A 22500-nucleotide genomic window follows, 5' to 3' on the forward strand; every position below is an offset into this window, starting at 1 on the left:
CCAGCCAGGATTGGAGCATGAAGGTCGACTTGGACAGGAAGCTTCTGTTTCCCACAGAGATTACCACCACATCTCTCCGCCCAGACATAGTGGCATGGTCCACAAAGGCAAGAGTGGTGGCCCTCCCTGAGCTCACCGTGCCAATGGAGGAAGGGATCGAGGCTGCCTTTGAGCGGAAAAAGGCAAAGTACTCTGAGCTGGCTGCTGAGTGCTGAGAGGCGGGTTGGAAGACTACCATCTACCCAGTGGAGGTTGGATGCAGAGGCTTTATGGGGTTGTCGACTATACGCCTCCTAAAGGGAGGGAGTCACCGAAAGGAGGCTTAAGAAGGCAACAAAGGAACTGGCAGAGGAGGCGGAGTAAGGGAGCTTTTGGCTCTGGCTGCGGAGGAAGGACAGAAACTGGGGGAAGAACACCTAACCCCCAGACAGCAGCTGCAGGGAACAGCAAGCCTATCTCCCAACCACCTTTCGCATTCGGCACTTCACTCAACACTGTTGCCGCCCCAGCAACCAACACACCCAAGCACAGCTGCTTGGAAGGGGTTAAAGCCAGCAGCCAACGAACACCAAACAGCTCAACTGCCTCACAAACAACTCGTCAGTAAGCATTCAGCGCATTCGGCACCTTTCACTCAGCACTGTTGCCGCCCCAGCAACCAACGCACCCGAGCACAGCTGCTAGGAAGGGGTTAAAGCCAGCAGCCAACGAACACCAAACAGCTCAACTGCCTTATTTTTCCTGTTATTTATTATTATTTCTTTATGCTTATCAAATGTATGGAACGTATGTATTGTTGGTGTAAGCTGTACGCCAGGAGCAGATGGGCAGTGAGACTGGCCACTCACTGTCGGCCCACCAGCTGGAGTTGGCAGTGTTGTGGTTCAGGGCCGAAACCCCAGCAGAGAAGGCTGGACACCACCTGACGACATGTGCTTCTGGCGTAAGGCTACAGCTACCTGCGAAGGTGGTTGAGGAAGGCACCTCCTGTGCATGCATTATGAATGTGTATTCCCTATGTTTGTCTAGTAATTGATACAATAAAAATGTTTGTGTCACAAGTCTTATTTTCTCTCGCTGACCCATGGGCACCGGAGGAGGTGCGACAGGCAGCAATGCCCAGCAGGTATTAACAGCTATCTGTACAATCCTGATATATATAGGTAGACCAAGGACAGGCAAAAACACAAGAGCTTCAGTAGATGACTAAAGTTCAGCACATAATTACGTGTCGTCTTTTTATTTTATGTCGATGGCTAGACAAAGATGGACGCTTACAGAATCATACATCACCATACTACATTAACCACAACATCTCTGACTACTCATCCCTGAGAAACTGCTTTTTTGACCTTTGCAAATCGCTGCCTTAAAAACCTTTTTGTCTGACAGACACCAGCCTAAACATAATCTCTTATGCACAGAGGACTGAAGTGACAGTTTCAAGGGGATTATTTACAATCAGCATGTTTCACACTCTCAGTTTCCCCACATACTGTATTTTGTTGACTTTCAGTTTACGTATTCATCTCCTCTGTTATTTCAGGTAAGCTTACTGTGTGGTTTTGCAGGCATTATTTTCAGTTTCAAAAAGAAGTGTGATAAAACTACAGAGAAAACATTGTCATTCCCTAAGTAGCTTGTATAAACCGTCTAATGTATTCCGTGAAAATGCTCAAAACAAACTGCTCAAACGTTGTGCATCCGTACAGTCACCTGTCGTTTGAGAGAATAGATTTTTACTTTTCACTTCAAAGACGACAGGTAGTTTAATTTTAAGCACAGAGTTTTTTTCTGTCTGAAGACACAGGGGATTTAGTTCCTCTCTAAAGTAAAAGCACCAACTTTAATGCAGACTGTGTGTGCGCGTGCGTGCGTGCGTTCGTGTGTGTGTGTAAGAATAGTGAATGAGTCAGTGAGGTGCCTGTCTCTTCTTGTTGGCACAGACAGTATTTTTCCGTTGTACCTGCAACATGGACAGCTTATTGCAACCAGCCTGGGTGACTTATTGCTTATCAGCACTGTAATAACTTCGCTGAGGCGACTCGACCTTACTGTGTGTGTGTGTGTGTGTGTGTGTGTGTGTGTGTGTGTGTGTGTGTGTGTGTGTGTGTGTGTGTGTGTGTGTGTGTGTGTGTGTGTGTGTGTGTGTGTGTGTGTGTGTGTGTGTGTGTGTTTGTGTGTGTGTGTGTGAGTGGTGATATGATTTGTTCCTGAGCGAGCATCCCAGGAAGACTCTGAAATAATGAATTCATTTTAATTTTAGCTTTGCTTGTAAATCACCAGATTGGGTCTGAAATTCAACAATGTTCCCAATCCGCCGACTGCTCAAAGAAATAACGAACCCCCCAGTTTGGGTCTCGTCCTTATTAAATCACCTGCTGTAGCCTGTCTCTCTCTAGGTCGTCCTCAGACGAGCCTTCCATCATTGCTTCCAGTCATCCCGATTCTCCATACATCTTTTCAGTTCGCTGGTACTCAGGGCTCCGGCGTCCTTCTTGAGTATGCCCACAAATGTTAGTGTGGGACGTCCTCTTAACTGGTTCCCATAGCACCAGTTTGCTGGCTGGCAGTTCTGAGTGCCTTTGGCAATGTCCTGCAAGTCTCATTCTCCTTATGGCTATCTTCTCGCTCACCCTTGGTATTCCCTCGTATAGGATTTCTTTGGTTACATGTTCACTCTTACTCATGTTAAGCACTGCACGCAGCATCCTGGTGTAGCAGCCATCAAGGGACTTCTCTAGGGTTGGTTTCAGGGTCCAGCATTCACTGCCATAGAGGAGGACGGACTCTACTGTTGCGTAGAAAAAGCTGAGTTTGATTGGACGGGGGAGATTGGAGTTCCATACACTGGCCATATCGTTCAGGGCCCTCCATGCAAGTGCCTTCCTTACTTTTAGATCTTGTACAATGTATTTGAAATCGTCGACTTCTTTCAGCACAGTGCCTCCTGCTGTACTTAGAGGTTGATGTTCAGGTGGGATGTTGTAGGTGATGACCTCAGTCTTCTTGGCGTTAAGCCTCAGGCCAACCTTGGCGCACTCTAGCTCTACCCTGCTCAGTAGAGTTTGTACTTGTTCCACATTGTCAGAGAGCAATCTGATGTCATCCGCAAAATCAAGGTCTGTGAGGACCACTGCGGGGTATCGACTCGACTTCCTTGGAGATGGTGTGAAGCCAAGTTCCTGCTCTCGCCCACTGATTGCCCTCCTGAGCGCATTATCAAGGACTATGATGAAGAGGAAGGGGGCTAGTGTGTCCCCCTGCATAACTCCAGCCAGGATGCCAAACTCCTCACTGTTGCCATCTGTGGGTCACCACGCTGGCCCTCGTTTCTGCGTACATGGACTCTATTGCTCGGAGCAGGTTGGGGGGAATACTGTATGCGTTCAGGATCTTCATCATCATGCCTCGATGGATCGGATCAAATGCCTTTTTGAAGTCAATGAAGCATGGTACTGCTGTCAAGTTGTTCTTCTTCACCTCCTCAATCATTCTCCTCAGTGCCAAGATCTGGGATGTAGTGGTGCGTCCCTCTCGAAAGCCGTTCTGGTTCGTCCTCAGAAAAGCCTGCTTTTATGAAACACATTAAAAACTTAGTGTTCAAAGAAGAGCCCTGAAAAGTTTTCAGTTTGAGTTTCATACTTGCCTTGTTTGATTATTTGTATTTGCGTGTATATTTATATTTACTGTGTATTTTTGAACCACATCTTAAAATGAATTCGAAAACTTAATTGCAAGATTACTGTACTTACAGGGCTCCAGACTAACTTTTTGCACTGGTTGCACTGGTTGCACTGGTGCGCCTAAAAATTTGTTTAAGGTGCACCAGCACAAAATTTAGGTGCACCCAAATGTTTTCACCACCCCATACACACACGCACCTCAGCTTAAAAAAATAATAATTAAAAATTATAACAATAGCAATAATAATAGCAACAATAATAGAATAATAATAATAATTTTAATTATTATTATTATTATTATTATTATTATTATTATTATTATTATTATTATTATTATTATTGCTATATTTTAAAAGACCTGGAGCCTTTCATGTGCTATAGGCTAGTCTTCCAAATGTGCACCTTATAAATTATAAGGAGCACATTTGGAAGACTAGCCTATAGCACATGAAAAGACATGACAGTAGGCTACCTAACTTGGCTACAAGCGGTTTGGCTGGTAGAAAAGACCAAATTAGTAGCCTTTTAGCCAGTATGTGTTTGACTAGTAAGATCAACATACCAGCCTTTTCTGCAATAAGGCTACGCACACGGCACAAGCACAGAGTTAGGCCTACAATATGAAGATGGATGGGTGGATGGATGGATGGATGGATGGATAGATATATAGGTTTTTTTTCACAAACCCTGCTAAAAATGTCATGATTTTTAAAATCATTAGACACAAATAGCCTAGCCTATGTTTACAGTGGAATCTGAGGTGAATTGGGTTTTGTCTATTTCCCCGTTTTTGAGCGCTCTCCCTCAGCATAATGATTGTGGTATCTTAGCAAGCGCTACGAACAGACACGACAGCACTAGTGCGCTCGCTCTCTCTCTCTCTCTCTCTCTCTCTCTCTCTCTCTCTCTCTCTCTCTCTCTCTCTCTCTCTCCCTCGTGCTGTCTCGAGGTGCATGAACGATGCCTTGCCGACTGACTGCAGTATGTAGCCTGCCCTAGTCGCTATCAAAAAACTCTCACAGAAGTCCCGACAGACTAGCGCGTCACCTGTTGTTTGGCCAGCTCTGCACGCGGCTGAAACGGGCAATTATCCGCACCCGTCTGCGTTTTTGTGTGGCAATGTTTAATATCCGCTCAAGCCATTTAGTTTTTCCCCGTGATTGTGACTCTCTCGTGTTTAAAATATCCTCAAGTCATTTTGCTGTTTTTTACCGTGATTGTAACTCTCTCGTCCGTTGCAAAACTCGCCTGGTTGAGAACACAAAACTCGCTGGCACATGTGAACTTGGATAGTTGAGCGAAGTCGAACATTCTATTCTGAAACGTCGGGCTGCCTGTGAACGAGGAAGGGGGAGAAAGCTACCGGTAGTTCAGCGGAGTTGAAGGAATGACCGCATCGACACGTTTTATTGTGTGATGATGGGCCACTACTGTAGAATGAATTAATTTTATGTCCATTAAAACGGTTGTTTGGTAATTGATTTTGTTCTACTGATGGCTGGTCGCACCGGTGCACCTAAAAATATTTTTTAGGCGCACCATTGAAAAAAATGGGCGCATATGCGACCAAATTGGTCGCACTCTGGAGCCCTGGCTTACCATGACGTGTGTGCATGCATGCGTGTGTGTGTTTCCATGTTTATCGCCTGTGTCCTCATGTCACTGTATATTTTCTCCAGCACTGTTGCGGGCCTGTGCTGATGGAGGCGCCAACCACCTTTACAATCTCACAGCTGGGAGAGACGAGAGGTGAGAGGAACACACACACACACACACACACACACACACACACACACACACACACACACACACACACACACACACACACACACACACACGTGCGCGCGCGCCATCCAACTAACCCACTCTTGTTGCAACAAAGATTTCAGCCCTTTGTCTAGTTGCTATGAAACAGGCACCATTTAATGACTCACATTAAAATGTTCTCTTAATAAAATGGCTGAAGTGTCTGTGCGTATGAGGTCTTACAGGCTTCAGGTCAAGATGCTTTGTTCCATCAGCCCCTAGTTCTGAAACCGAGGATGGAGTATTAATTTGGTCTACTTTCAAGTTCATACACACATAGAAACAAAGAAATACCAGGCAAATACACCGGCCGCGACAAGTCCAAGAGACAGTGAATTGCAGGATTGTGCAGCAAGAGCGATGCGAGCAATAGAAGCGACAGAGTTTGTACGTTAAAAGCAGAATGCAAGCCCTGCAACATTCCCAATGGTTGTGGCAGCTGTCGCCAAACTGCATCATAGTTAATTTGTATAATATTAGCTCAAGTCCAACTACAAACTGTCACTCTAGTCGCGGGAATCGTCTCTAGTCACCCGAATCGCTTTTGTAGCACGACTGTATGGACATAGAGCACTGTCTATGTCCATACTGTCTTAAGTCCATGTATAAGTACTGTCTATGTCCATACTGTCTTAAGTCCATGTATAAGTACTGTCTATGTCTATACTGTCTATGTCCTTACCTAGATTAGTCTATGTCTGTATGGGAAAGCAAGAAATGTAATTTCAAATTCTTTGTATGACCAGTGCATGTAAAGAAATTGACAATAAAACCTACTTGACTTGACTTGACTTGACTCAATACAAAGTCAATGACTTCCGTCTCTGGAAATCGCTCATGTCGCGCTTGGCCTATTCTTGCCTTTATAGCCGAACCAACTGAAGAAGTCCAAATAACAGAAGTTAGTTATTTACAGTAAAGCTACAATAAAGAGCAGATGCAGGAACTTAAATAAGTGTGTGTGTGTGTGTGTGTGTGTGTGTGTGTGTGTGTGTGTGTGTGTGTGTGTGTGTGTGTGTGTGTGTGTGTGTGTGTGTGTGTGTGTGTGTGTGTGTGTGTGTGTGTGTGTGTGTGTGTGTGTGTGTGTGAGAGAGAGAGAGAGAGTGTGCTTTTTGTACCACAGGGCCTGGGGAGGAACTGATATGTTGTTCTTCCTTCTCACAGAGACTGACAGGTTTTGAACCGTGTTGTCATGCCAGCAGGCGTCTCCCTTGGTTTATCATCACCAAGCGAACGCTGGCAGCCAAATCTCCAAACACTCAAATCCGTCACCACCGCATCTTTTAGACAGATCCCTGACATCAATACATGTCCCTCCGAGCTGCACCTTATTGAGCAATGAGCATCCCTCTACTTTCTCTCTCTCTCTCTCTCTCTCTCTCTCTCTCTCTCTCTCTCTCTCTCTCTCTCTCTCTTTCTCTCCTTTTTTTCTTTGTATTTCTTTCTTTCTTTTTACCTCCTTCATTCTTTCTATCTTTCTTTCATCTTTCTTTTCATATTTCTTTCTATCTTTCTTTCTCTCTCTCTCTCTCTCTCTCTCTCTCTCTCTCTCTCTCTCTCTCTCTCTCTCTCTCTCTTTCTCTCTCTCTCTCTCTCTCGCTCTCTCTTCTGCCTGCATATCTGCTGCTTTCTCTTGGTGGTCGGCCATATAAACCGCTTTGTTGTCATTGCTCCTTTTCATCAAGGGGAGCATGTTTCTTTTACATGCATGTATTTTTTAGCGTGACTGCCCAATTCTGAAATCTTTTTTAGTCATACCTGTAAACTGACAAGGTTTTTACGTGATTTGACAACTTTTGTGAAAAGACGTTGGAAACGGGGGAAATTGGGAATGCTTTTTTTCCTCTGTTGTTTCTCTCTCTCTCTGTCTCTCTCTCTCTCTCTCTCCATCTCTCCACCAATGAACTTGGCAGCTCTTTGATGACAGACTGTTGATGGCAGAGTGTTTCCTTTGTATTCATTTATTTTCATCATCATTACCCATCATTTACTGTGTGTCTGAAACAATACACACTAAGGTCCACAGATGACATGGCTCTTTATAGAAGTACTCAGCCTTAAAAAGGGTTTGAAAATTAGGGAGAACTTGGGCCAGATGATATTGCTCAAGCATATTTACGATAGGGCCTAAGCCATTCAGTGACTTCAACTCAACTCAATTCTAAATCTCACTGGAAGCCTGTGCAATTACCTAAGTACTGGAGTGATGTGGTCTCTTTTCTTTGTTTTATGTCTATTTCTTTGTATGTGTTTGCTTGTGTGTGTGTGTGTGTGTGGGGGGGGGGGGTGTCTGTTGTTGGTGATTTGTATTTGACATGACTTGCCAGGAAGTAACACATAAAACTGGACTAAAACTGAACTAGAAGACCCTGAACATTCCCCAGCAGTCTCTACTACAAAAAATTCATTGGCTTGCCTCGCCTTTTTCTTGTGTCGTGCTATGAATTTGTGATTAAGATATAACTGGCAGCTTAATCCCTGACTGTAGCGCTCCTGCATTGCCAGAACCAGCAAACCAGAACGGCTTGCGTTAGATATCTGAGACGACTCAGACTGGCCACTGGAGCATGAAATCATAATGCTGTGGGGTTCAATACCTCAAGATACGGAACCGACTCTGCATTCCGATATTCCCATTTCTTCACTTGTAAGGTGTGAGGACAGCTGAAGGAGAAGGATAAGAAAACAACCATGAATCACAACCATAAACATGTGTTTCCACTCAAAAGACGATTGTATTCACCACTAAATAAAAAACTTGTCATCGTGCCCCTGGTATCTTAAACCTGCATGGCCATTAGCCACAGCATCATTTTGGTACATACAAGTGGAAAGCCAGCCATTTCATTGTCTTAATAAGTTATCTGCTTTTATGTGAGTGTTTGTGTCTATTTGATGTGGAGATAAAGGTGCCTTGGTGCGTGTGTGCGTGCGTGCGTGCGTGCGAGCGTGCGAGCGTGCGTGCGAGGAGATAGAAGTGCTCAGGAGTGTTAGGCATCTGCTGGCTCTTATCTGGCTGACCGCTGAGCAACTGAGATGCATTAACCCATTTTAGCCTAAGCCCTTTTTTGGAAAAGGTGCCCTCTGCCTATTAAAACCTAAATATCTTACATAAAAATATCGCACATAAAAACATGAAATAAGTTGCATTTAAAAGCTAGAGCATTCATTTTGCACTAGAATGTGTTCATTCAGCTCTAACATACCCATATTTTTAATAAAACAGCTCAAATCTCAAGAACCTGAATGCAGCGTATGTGTCGCTCCAGGACACAATGGGTTAATAGAAATGGATAGCTGTCCACATCATTATTTTATTATTATTTCTTCTCTTAGTATTTTTTTCTTTTTTTTCTTTTTCCTTGTTCCTCAAAGTTTCCTGCCAGACTACATAAGTGGAGACTTTGATTCCATAAAACCTGCAGTCAAGGCCTTCTATGAAGAAAAGGTAAGACATCATTACATTACTACATCACTACCGAGTTGTGATGAAGCAAGATGCATTTTAGATGGATCAATAATGTTTTGATGTGTTCTTTAATGCATGATTGAAGACATTTTAATTATCTTCCAGAATTAAGTGAAGGCAGCCTTGTGTATCAAACAGAAGTGAAGCGAAGTTCTCCATTAATTTTACTTGCTGTTCAATCATCGAAAGGGCAATCATCTGTACCTAGCAATTGACTATTTAGAAGTTATGCTGTTCAATTCACTTCTAATAGTCATACAGTTACATGAAAGCTTCGACCAAGATGATCTGTACAAATCAAAGGTGTCCTCTGAGACACTACCCTTGGACATTTGAAGAATCCTAATGTAAATACAGCTCCAGGCCACTTTATTAGAATAGCATGAAAAAGTTGATTTATTTCCATAATTCCATCAATAATGTTAAACTGTCATGGATTGTAGATGCATGGCCCAGTTGTTTAACTATTCCGATCATTCAAGTTTTTCTTTTTACATACCGTAATTTGGCCTTCCAGCTCAAAAAACCCATGAATTGGGAAATTCACATTATTAGAATATTGTAATAAAATCACAATTTTCTTCATCAAAATTCGTTTCACATCAGTGCACATCAAATCAGTTGAAATTTGGTACTTTCTACATAACATGCAATGTTCAATACTTGGTTAGGACTCTCTCTGTCTTAATAACGGCCATGATGCGTTCAACATTGAAGTCAATGGCAGAAACAGTGCATGGGAGTAATGAAAGCCAGATATCCTTGATGCTTTGCCGTCAGCTGTTCTTGTTTGTTGACCTGGTGTCCCACACTTCACTCTTCAATATACCCGTAGATACCCATGCTACGTTTTGGTGTTAACTCACCAGTTTAATTCTAATTCACCAGAAATAAAACCCCATTCATTTTCAATGGGGTTTCATTTCTGGTGATTTAGAATTAAACCGGTGAGTTAGCGACAAAATGTGGCATGGAAATCTACAGGGTATATTGAAGAGTGAAGTGTGGGACACCAGGTCAGCTATACAAAAACAGCTGACGGCAAAGCATCAAGGATATCTGGCCTTCCATTACTCCCATGCACTGTTTCTGCCATTGACTTCAATGTTAAACGCATCATGGCCGTTATTATTAATAAGACAAAGAGAGTCTTAACCAAGTATTGAACATTGCATGTTGTGTAGAAAGTACCACATTTCAACTGATTTGATGTGCACTGATGTGAAACAAATTTTGATGAAGAAAATTGTGATTTTATTACAATATTCTAATGATGAGAATTCACCAATTCATGGTTTTTTTGAGCTGGAAGACCAAAATGTGTAAAAATAAACAATTTAATGATTGGAATAGTTAAAAAACTGGGCCATGAATCTATAATCCATGACAGTTTAACATTATTGATGGAATTATGGAAATAAATCAACTTTTTCATGCTATTCTAATAAAGTGGCCTGGAGCTGTACAAAAGAGTTGGAGAACTTGTACAAAATTCAATAAAATGGATTTTGTTCATTTTCATTCATTTATTTATTTGGATAGGACAATGCAAATTAATCAATACATCAGCTTAGGAGCTTCAATATAAAAATGCCAGACTTAGCATAGATGCTAAATTTCATCTGTTGTCCTAGGTAGCCTACTCACACTAAAACACATAACAAGAAAATAAACCAGCCTACTGCATGACAGAGGACATTTACCCACAAAACGAACATTGGGTACATGAAAAGATTAAAAAGTAAAAGTAAAGTAAATATACAAATAAAAAATAAAGAGTAAATGTGAAAGCAAAACAAATGTTACTTCCAATAATTAATGGGTGCATATCTGATTAGTTTTCAGCCACTGTTTAAGATTGGCTTTGAAGATGTTGAAGTTGACACACTTGAAGAAGAACCCTACAATGGCTGTTTCTCTCCTTGAGCACCTCACGCTCATTCACCAGTGGCCTTAACCCATAGTGGAGAGGGTCAAGCCTGCCCTGACGTTCTAGATCCCTCTTAATATTCCTGTCAGAGAGCATACAGGAAGAATTGAACCTATCCTGTCAAGGAGTCTGTTTCTATGGTAACTGTGAGGCCTTGTTCAAAAACAAGCAGATGACTCCAGCCAAGGCCAGAGGTATACTAGCCTGGGAACTCCCATGCTGCCTTTAGTTCTACACAAACGTTTCGATCTCGCTTGTGATTAGGTCTGGTGTTAACCAGGCAAGAGCTATACTGACACTGCCTCTCCGTCAGGCTGGTTCATAGGGACATTTAATCAACAGTATGTTCAGACTGACAGTTATATGTGAAAGGGATGACTATTATTAATTATGCAAATTATTAAATACAATCTTTTCCCTGTTCGTAATTCATACTTCAATAAATATTGGCTGAGTGGGTGACTACAAGGGTGGAAAAAACTCAACATGTGATGTTGACATGCATGAGATTGTCTGTTTACTTTACATAATAACTATGCAGTGGATTAGTTATAACGCGGCAATGTCCACAGATATTTTGTTTTTGTTTATAATAGCATTTACTAATGATCAACAGGTTCTGTAAATTGGTTAGATGAAATCTGTAGCTCAGCGCTTGTACTAGGGTGACCATCTCTGTGATAGGAAAATCGAGACATATTTTATGACGGGGGGTTTGGGATTCATCCCCCAAGAAAATGTGTGTTTCTTTGGTGCAATTTCATGGTGCATTTTAATGCATTTTTGTCCGGCTTAATGCTGTGCCTTACACCGGACAAGGCACTGAAAAGACGGGCGGTCCGTCCTAAAGACGGATGTCTGGCCAACCTAGCTTGTACTCTCTGCATCTCGGATGCCCCACCTTCTAAGTCTATTACCCACACTGAATTACCATGCAGTGTGTCCAGCACATTACCTCCTACAAGCAAAAACTAATGCCACCAAAACTCAGAAATTGGTGCCTACAGTATTTTCTTTTGAGTCCTGTTTTGTTCAACTACGCAGTTTATGTGACAGATTAAAAAGTGAAGTGCATAATGTATATCAGGCCTTGCACCTTTTTAGAGTCTTTAGTTCTTAAAATTGATCGAGGTGCCTGTTCAAAAGGAAGCCCAGAGAAAGAGAGCATTTCAACTGTACATGTCCTTGCTCTGAGTTCATGTCCTTAAGTGTCTTCTCAGTGCAGTAGGTAGAAAGACAGATCCAGCAGTGCTTCAGATATTAACTAATCCATTTGCAGACAGACAGACAGACAGACAGACAGACAGACAGACAGACAGACAGACAGACAGACAGACAGACAGACGGACGGGCGGGCAGGCGGGCAGGCGGGCAGACGGGCAGACGGGCAGACGGGCAGACGGGCAGACAGGCAGGTAGGCCGGCCGGCAGGCAGGAAGGTCCAACACTGCTGCAGACATTACTTGGTTACTTTGCTGAGAGATGGAGGAATAGCCAAACTGAAAGACAGACAGGCAGGCAGACAGAGAGAAAGATAATGCTGTGCAATATGTCCGGCCCTTCCTTGGCAGGTAGGCAATTACACAGACAGACAGGCAGGCAGACAGAGAGAAAAATAAAGCTGTGCAATACTGTATGTCCGGCGCCTCCTTGTGCTTTCAGGGCTGCAAGCTGATAGAGACGGCGGATCAGGACCTGACTGACTTCACAAAGTGCCTGGACCTGATGGTCAAGAGCATCACAGAACAGCACCTGCAGGTATCAGAGGACTCACTTTCCCTTTTTACCCTTTTCTTTTTTTTGTCTTCAGCCCTTTTTATCTCGATCATTCTCTCTCTCTTTCTCTCTCTCTCTCTCCCTCTCTCTCTCTCACTCACACACACACTTTCCTCCCACCTCTACACTGACCGTCTCCTCCTTTCTCTCTCTCTCTCTCTCTCTCTCTCTCTCTCGCTCTCTTTCTATTTCTGTCATGTCCTGGTGCTTTGTTGTCTATAAAGCTCATTAGTGGGACTTGAATAGAGAGGCCTGTCCATTGTCTCGGCCCTCTCCTCTATTCAGTCTAATTTACTTCCATTAAATTAAAACTAATTGCCAAATAACAAAAATATTTTGCAGAAACAACATGGTACAATGAATCTATTCAAACAAATACAGTGTACATTGGAAGTTGTATAATGCAGGAAATCCATGCCTGTACCTTCCGTCTGTTTATCTCTGTCTGTCTGTCTGTCTGTCACTGTCTCTGTCTCTGTCTCTGTCTCTGTCTCTCTCCCCCTCTCTCTCTCTCTCTCTCTCTCTCTCTCTCTCTCTCTCTCTCTCTCTCTCTCTCTCTCTCTCATCATGTCTGATAGAGAACAGAAAAACGTATCCATAGACAATCTGTGCCTTCTTTTCCTGTTCCCCTCAATGCTCAAGCAGCGTAGCAATCAGTTTGACTCTTGAGAATAAGGGCAGGGGTTTCAGCCCATAGATATCCACAGAGTGACCGGCCGAAGTCTCCTGGAAGAAATAACATGGGACAAAGACAGAAAAAAAGAACAAAATAGAAAAGACAATATCCGATATATTCTTCTGCTATGATTACCATATCTTTTCCCATATTATTATAAATCTGTATACTATATTTTGTGTATTTTGTGTTTACAGTTCTGCTAATGTATTTGTTTGTTTATTTATTTATTTGTTTGTTTGTTTGTTTAGGCAATTTTGCCATCGTTGGGTGAAAGTGCAGTGTTTTCTGGACTCTTTGTCCAAGTCTGTTGTTGTGTGGCTCCTCAAGTGATTGTCATCATCACTCCAGCTGTATTCATCAGTCATCAGGACCAGGAGTGTTTGGCAGATGGCTACCCTTCCTCTCCTCCCCTCTCTTCTCATCCACCCTCTTTCCCTCTCTTCTTCTGCTACCCTCTCCTCTTCCTCTGTACTCTTCTCTAGTTTTCTGCCCTCTACTCTTCCTCTGGCGTCTTTCTCTCTTTTCCTCTATTACATGTATTTGTCTCCACTCTGCTCTCTTCCTTTCTGTGCTGTCTCTACCTCTGCTCTTTTTCTCTTTCTCTTCTCTCTCTCTTTCTCTTCTGCTCTCTTCTGTTCTCTTCTTCCTCATCTCTCTTCTTATCTTCTTCTGTGTGTGTGTCCCTTTTCTTCTTCTTCTTCTTCATCTCTCTTCCTGTCCTCTTCTCTCGCTTCCTCTCTCAGTGCAAAGTGCAGTAACTACATATTTTGTCAAAATTGAGTTTAAATGAACTGAAAATGTTCTTCATTACACCTCCTTTATCTTGTGACAAAGATGGCCCAAATGTGTCCAGCTTTAGAGACATGTTTATTTTGTTGCAGTAACTACAATATCCAACCTAATACAGCATGCTAACTGCCATACAGACAATCATAACAGGTGCTGCCAATACAGGGTTCCATCCCAACTGTCACTTTCTCTCAACATTCTGTTCTTAACGAGCAGCTGCACTCTAGAATTCTATTGTTCAGCTCTTCAATGCAATGGGATATTTTCTTGCTGGAATGCTTATGACCATAGACATCATAATATATATTCTATATGATGTCTATGCTTATGACAGCCAGCTGTTTTGCTCAATGGTAGAGGTGCTGGAGTAGAGATATGGAGTTTGTCAGTTCGAATCCCACTCGGACCCATGTTGATTTTCAAAATGATATCATATCCAATGTTCCTTAGCCAACTTAAAATAGCATGTATGTCATTTAGTATCAATGGCAAAGGTGCTGGATTAGAGACCCTACTAACAATTTTTAGTTCTACGAAGGTTCCTGGAACACAAGCCCTTGGTTCCAGTTTAGTTCTGGGTACGTCCCCAGAGAGTCATGTTTGGTTATTTTACCGTTCTCACTTGGTTGGCAGGAAAGTTTAATTTTCGTTCCTAGAATGTTATATGTGTAGTTCCCATTCCGTTCCCTTATTGTTCTCTCACCGTCACTTTTTTCCTGCTCATGTCATGTTTGTTGCCTTGCCGTTCCCATATGGTTCCCTTAACCTTATTGGTTGCATATTTGGTTCCTTAGACATGCTCCTGATGTTCCCCCAACCTTGTTTATTATTGTGAATGTGTTTTGGTCCTGCCCCACTATCTCTCACCATAGTTGAGGTACCCTGATCATGGTACTTAAGCACCTCCCATCCTCCACCATGACTGAAACACCCTGCGCCTGGTATCAGTTTGCCACACTGCTCTCTCAAAGTTATGTTTAAAGTTGTTGAAAACATGTATGATGTCTATATTTTATAGTTCAGTCTATACCATACTGTACCACAAAGTGAGAGAAATATCAGCTGAGTATGTATGAACACAATCTAGTGGGGATTAATACCAATTGTTTTCTTTAATGAAGTTAAAAGATAACCATACCATCTACATCAAGTGCACAATGGAGCAAGCAATGTAACATGTGCTGTTACTGACTAGCTCACAAAGCAAGGCACAAGATGTAGCTAACAAATGCCATAAGCCAAAAGCGCTATTAGCTTGCTTGCAAAGCAGGTAAACAAGCGCTATGCTGTGCCATGCTGACCAGCCAGCAGGCAGACAGGCAGGCAAATAACTAAAGCACTCTGACAGTCCAGGTTTATATACAGGCTCAAGAGTACCATGTGACCAGATTGATTGGGAGTTTTTCAGGTGCAAGCAATTGAATCATGACATACCAGCCCTAATTAATTAGGTTTGGCCAGGCGCTGATGGACAGATTGGTTGTGAGGGGCCTGCTTGTTACCGGCAAAGTTCAACAAGTTATTTCTTTCACTCACCACATCTTTTGTGTGATGTTGTGTGCACAGCTAAACCTCAGATCAACCCAACCAAGTTGAATTAAATGAATGAAATGGAATTATAAAAAAAAGATTGTGTACATGATTAAATCTGGAGGAAATACTGTTACTAATATGTAGGCGTATATGATTTAACCGGTTGGACAGTCATCACTGCTTATGCTCTGAACAACACAGTATAAACAAAGTTGGGGGAACATCAGGAGCACGTCTAGGGAACCAGACGTGACCAGACCTATAATGTAACCAACAAGGTTATGGGAACCATATGGAAACGATGAGGGAACAAACATGAAAAGCAATAAAGGTACGGTGAGAGAACGGCGAGGGAATGGAATGGGAACCACACATATATCGTTCTGGGAACTTAAATTAAACTTTCCTGGCAACCCAGTGAGAACCGAAACAGAACCAAAAATGACGTATCCGAAACGTATCCAGAACCGAACCGGAACCAATGGCTGCTTGGTTTTTACTGTAACCAAAGGGAACGTTTCTAAGTGGTAGATTTTGGTTTGGTAATAACCCCAACCTTTAGAGAACCAAAAGCCAAACGTTCTCTTTACGTTCTCTGTTACTAGGGGATATGGAGGTTGTGAGTTCGAATCCCACTCGGACCTATGATGATTTTCTAAATTTTATCATATTCACTGTTCCTTAGCCAACTTAAAATAGCATGTATGTCATTAGTATCAATGGCAAAGGTGCTGAATTACATATATGGAGGTTGTGAGTTCGAATCCTACTCGGACCCATGTTGATTTTCAAAATTATATCATATGCAGTGTTCCTTAGCCAACTTAAAATAGCATGTGTGTCGTTTAGTATCAATGGCAAAGGTGCTGGATTAGAGATATGGACGTTGTGAGTTCGAATCCTACTCAGACCCATGTTGATTTTCAAAATTATATCATATGCAGTGTTCCTTAGCCAACTGAAAATAGCATGTATGTCGTTTAGTGTCAATGGCAAAGGTGCTGGATTAGAGATATGGAGGTAACGCTTCCAGAATTTTCTGTGAGAATGCCATCTAGTTGTCATTATCATCCTCCGGGTGAACCCCATAGGCCATGTGTGTTTGAGAACGCTGAGCTACGCCTCTACTCCCCTATCCCACAAGGGACATCCGTGTGTATGTGCATGTAAGACTTTGTGTGACTTTGTGTGAATAAAAATGACAGGGCCCTTCATCATCATCTTCGGTTTTCCTTCTCCAAGCAGATGGATCCAATACTCCATGTGCCTTATTAGGCTTTTCTTTGTGAAATTAATTGACATGGCTCTTTGTCATCTTCCTCGTCCTCGCAGGTGGACACCATAGTGACCCTGGGTGGGCTGGCGGGCCGACTGGACCAAACAATGGCGTCTGTGGAGACCCTCTTCCACGCCCGTGGCATGACCGACATCCCTGTAGTGGTCATACAGGGCACGTCACTGGCCTACCTGCTCAGACAGGTGAGGCACTTTTTGTTTACGACACTTACCCTTTAACACTTAACTCCATTTATCCAATGCAACAACGGTTATTAGATAGATACTGACACTGGGGGTTAGACGCCTGAGATGCTCAAGGGCACTTCAGCCATTCACATTCTTTCTACTGGTATGAGATTCCAACACACAACCCTCTGATCACAACACAAGTGAAGCCCCATAACTACAAGGCCAACACTTGTGACCCAATGACGTTTTAGTAGTAGCACACGTTAGAGTGGTGCAACCACAACTAATGCCACTATTGTATGGATTAAATGACTATTGTAGATGTAGTGAATTATCTAAGAAGCATATTCATTGCAGTACATTAATTTCCAATTACTAATTAATTTATGGGCATTAGTCATTGACCCTAATACAAGTTGACATCTTTGGCCTCAAACACTGATGTCTTTGTCCTGAGTATGACAGGTAAGGAATCCTGTGGTTTATGGTACACTATACAGTGGCAGGGCAGTGCATAAGCAAGATGATTCACTTTAATGTGATGTGCATCAAGAAATCAATGCGGCACATGTGATGGAAAACAAACGTTACTGTATATTGCTCTAAAGCCGGTTTGATCAGAATATAGGGTGTTAGGAGATGATTCACTTTAATGTGATGTACATCAAGAAATCAATGCGGCACATGTGATGGGAAAAAAAACGTTACTGTATATTGCTCTAAAGCCGGTTTGCTCAGAATATAGGGTGTTAGGGAAAATTGTTTCGTTGCAGAAGTAATGGAATAGGTTTGATGTGATAAAGAATAGCCACACAGGTGCAGAGGCTAAGGCCGGCCGCACACTGGCTCCGACAACACTGCGGCGCACTTTTGCTTCCGACAGAATTCAGACCCCCAAACTCAATTTCACACGAACATTGCATTGCTAGTCAATGGGCGGCGCCGACAAAATAGAACTTGTCTCTAATTGCTATCCGAAATCGACGAATGTCCGCGGACATCGGCGCCAGTGTGCGTGGTTCTATTGAAAACAATGGAATCGAATTTTAGCTGAGCAGTGCTCAGCACTTTGTCGGAGCCAGTGTGCGGAAGCCTTAACCCATTGACGCCTAAGGCCTAAGGCACTTGCAAAAAAGGGTGCTGAATGCCTGAGCCCTTTTTAAGAAAAGCTGCCCTCAGCCTATAAAAACCTAAATATCTCAGCTTCTGAAGCACATAGAAATATGCACTAAGTTGCATTGAAACGCTAAGACCCTCATCTTTTATTAGAATGTGTTAATTCATCTCAAACAAACAGAGATTTTTAATAAAGTTGTCTCAAATCTCATGACCCTGAATGTTGCGTAATGCAGCTCCAGGTGCCAGGGCCAATGTTGCACAACGCAACATCAGGCATCAATGGGTTAAGACTGGACCTGGTTCTGGAGTTCGAAAACCTGGTGTTGCGTCTTGTGCAGGACATTCTATCTTTCCTACTGTACGTTCTAATCACAAACTGTGCGTTCTATTCAGTTAAAATGTGGATGGAAAATCATCTGGCGAGTCAGAAAAATGTGCATCAACATGGCTGATTGGGATATTGTTTTATTTCGCTACCTTATATTGCTACAACATGGCGCGCTTTAACATTTGACTCTCCTCAGAATCTGATGGAAAAAGCATTTCTGACGCCTGGTTTTACCAGACCACATTAATTACTTTGTAATTCATTTTTGGTCTAGATCCTTCATACCCTGGAGCGCTTGGGTGGGAGGAGTGAGCTCAGCTCTGGTTTGAAATGAGCGGACCAAACGCTGCCAGTTGATGTTCATGATGCATGTTGTTATGCGCCCAAGTGTGTTCACTTATTGGCTGGCCGTCTGGTGGACGACTAAACCCTCCCCAGAGAAGCATAATCAGACAATTTGTGAATGACAAAGTAATTAAAAATTAATGGTCTTCTGGCCTGTCAGGCTACTTCTGACTCTGGGTAGGCCAGAGAGACTGTCAGTGCTCTATGATGGATGGATCATTGCATGGGGATGCATAGGGATGCATGGGAATGCATGCATACAAACTCACACACTTATGGACACACAAATACACAGACAGACAGACAGACAGACAGACAGACAGACAGACAGACAGACAGACAGACAGACAGACAGACAGACAGACAGACAGACAGACAGACAGACAGACACACGCACACACACACACACAGAGACAGGCATGCACACAGAACTACACACATTCACACACAAATGTTTACACATGCATGGAAGATTCTCGACTCCAGGCTTATTCTTCTCTTATTTTACTTGTCAAAGAGCACCTATTGTTTAGGGCAGCATGTCTCTCCTAACCTTCACTCCTTTCATCTCTTTCCCTTTGCTTCCCTCTCTCTGTATTTTCACACTTCTGAAAAGTCTCATTCATATTTTATCACTACATAGGATTCATCTCATAGCCTTGTCTATCTTTAATGTGGTGCTGCCAGCATTTCACAGGCACAGCTGTGTTAAACACGTTTGCCAGAATCTATTTAGCAAAACGTTTTGCAGCGTTATTGATGCCATACAGTAACATGTGGACTGGCGAGACTTTTCCCAGAGACGTTTTTAAAGAGCACAGCCTCTCAAAATGGATGTGGGAGGGTGTGAGCATCTAAAAGCAGATGGGTTCTAAAGAAAGCCCATGCTGTGTTTTTGCACTTCAACAACAAATTTCTCTGGAGGGAATTCTCGTGATGGAATAGAAGTTCTTCTCTGATGAGCCAGATTCACGTGAAGGCTTCTACCAGTTCCATGTTCAATGTTTTTGCATCACAGATGACTGACCATAGTTTATACTGGAAGATGCAACAAAGACTCTATTGTTATCCAAGATGCTCCAACTTAGACTGCTGAAATGGTTCTGATGGTTGACTTACATTACAGTATTAGAAGTCTGATTGAGGTTTCCTCTTTCAGTTTCATTTTTTCAAATTATTCATCCACACATGCAGATCAAATGTATTTGGATTTATGTTTTAAATAGTTGTGTTTTATTTTTGGACCAAGCAAGATTAAAAGAAAGTAAAGCAAATTCAGCACACTCTGCTCCATGTTTTATTTGTAGCAAAGTGCTGTTTTAGCCTCCTGGCCTTCTTCAAACTTAGCAAACAAGGTTGACCAAAGAAGATTGACAAGATTTATCAACAGTAGAAATAATTGTTAGTCACTCTTCTTGACCAAGAAAGTTATTCCCAAATGTTCCCCTTTTCCCCCCTTTTCATCTCTTTTAGAAGTTGCAAGGCAATAAATACACAGCACTCTTGCACAATACAGTCTACATTCCATTGTTTATCTTTAGCCTGTCATGTTCAAACAAACAAAGTTTGCCGCAAACTGCTAAATGCTTGTTAATCCTAATACTTGTTAACCGTGAAGCCATTGCCTTGCTACAGTACATGTATTTGAGTATGTACTGTGTATTAATTTGTTTAACTCTGTGTGACACTTTCAGTGAAGTCTGCTGTCAGCTCTCTCTGCCTTTTAGTCTTTTGTGGGCTGCAGAAGCCTTGTCTTGTCTTGTCTTCACCCATCAAACAGAGTGTCTAGACCACGTCCTGTGGTGTTCCAGCCCACGCTAGTTCTGTAAACGCTGGATGACACGAATCTCCTTGAAGGGATTGTGTAGGCGATCAGAGAGGGAATGTGGAAATTATGTCTGATCTTCTGATTTTGAAAGCACATTTTATACACACAGTGTCAGGATCCTTGTTACTGTTGCTGCTGCTGCTATTTCTGTTGCCAAGTCGAACTCCTACACAGGTCATGTTTGCTTTTCTCGTCTACCTTTGAAATCAGCTTGTGTCTGGAGTTGGTGTGTGTGATTGAGGCTGATGTGAGGACCTTGATGTGAAGGTGATGCTTTTGGAGTAGTAACCGTTTCAGCACGTTATGGCACACATATGGCATACAGCTTAAAACTTCCATAAAGTTTTGCTCTCTTTGGGTCATTTCACTAGCCTGATAAACCAGACTAAATGTGGATGTCTAATTTAGTCTGGCCTCGATGCATAATACATCCGAAGATTGTTGATGAGAACAACCTTCCCTCAAAACCCTGCCCGCTTTGACTCAAAACACATCTTTGCGTTGTAATTGGTTTGCCAGATTCATGGCATTCTGGCTTCATTGAATCATTATGCGAGGCCAGACCCACCCGTAGACAAAACATTTTGCCGTCCAGCGGGTGACGCTGGTTCACCAGGCTATCATTTCACGTGAAATCAGACACTTTGGGACCAGACCGACACAGATTTCAATCATACTTGCTGTGCCTGTTTAGTAGCAAGGTAGCACCCCAGAACTGCATTTGTGTGAATCTCCCAATATAAAGGGAGAAACAGACTAGCAAAGGTTTACATATGAGGGTAGGACGCTATACATTCAGCCTTGATTATATCGGTCAGTGTAAGTCACAAAAAGATGGCGGAGGTGTTGTTTGACAGCTCTTTTCTGGCTCTACAAATTACACACATAGCATGGAATACAACAACCTTCAGAATATGAATTATTATACATTGAAAAATTAAAAATTGAATATAAAAAAAATCATGTGTTAAAATGGCCTGTTTCTTGTCTAAATATAGCCTGGAAGGTCATAAACAACACCTGGAAATTGGATGTTTAGTCATTTAATGAAGATAATGGGACATAAAGGTTGAAATGAGTTGTAATGAAGTAGTAATAGAGTAGTGTCAGGGACAGGACTGGACTGGCCATCTGGCATAACGGGCATTTTCCCGGTGGGCCCTGCACCCTCATCGGTTCCTATTCCAGGTACTCAGAAACTACACAGCTTCTGCCCTTTGTCAATGGACACAGTGGAAGCTAGAACATTTTCAACATTCAGAGAAGGCAGGGTTGAAAGAATAAGCTCAGTAAAGGAATTTTCGGAATGTTCAAGCATCAAAGGGTATGTTGTAGTATATGATGGCACCTAGTGGCTACCATGTGTTGAGGAATTTATGCTGAGCACCGGAGAGGTGAAACTGAACTTCCTGCATCCTCATGGACCATTTCCATCCTTCACATATTCCGATAGACATGCTGTCATGTGATATTACTATGGTATTACCATATTATTACTAGGTGATTTGTATGATGCCATATTTTTGAGTCCTATTATCTCTGAAATGAATAAAGAACCAAACACCAGCATTTCAGGTGTTGTTTTTTTTCCAGGCTATATTTAGACAAGAAACAGGCCATTTTAAAATACAAGGTTTTTTTTATATTTAATTGTTCAATGTATTGTAATTCATATTCTGAAGGTTGTTGTATTCCATGCTATGTGTGTAATTTGTAGAGCCAGAAAGGAGCTGTCAACCAACACC

General features: G+C 42.4%; 1 protein-coding gene across 2 annotated transcripts in view; it reads left to right on the plus strand.

The window, feature by feature from the left end:
• tpk1 (thiamin pyrophosphokinase 1) overlaps positions 1 to 22500 on the plus strand; it is a 67871-nt gene that overhangs the window by 10688 nt on the left and 34683 nt on the right. For both annotated transcript variants that reach the window (XM_063206090.1, XM_063206089.1), the window contains exons 4-7: positions 5366 to 5435; positions 8868 to 8940; positions 12554 to 12649; positions 17001 to 17147. In XM_063206090.1, coding sequence (XP_063062160.1) covers positions 5366 to 5435; positions 8868 to 8940; positions 12554 to 12649; positions 17001 to 17147 — 386 coding nt within the window. The remainder of the gene's footprint in view (positions 1 to 5365; positions 5436 to 8867; positions 8941 to 12553; positions 12650 to 17000; positions 17148 to 22500) is intronic.

Source organism: Engraulis encrasicolus, chromosome 9 (assembly GCF_034702125.1).
Source record: "Engraulis encrasicolus isolate BLACKSEA-1 chromosome 9, IST_EnEncr_1.0, whole genome shotgun sequence".
Lineage (NCBI taxonomy): Eukaryota > Metazoa > Chordata > Actinopteri > Clupeiformes > Engraulidae > Engraulis > Engraulis encrasicolus.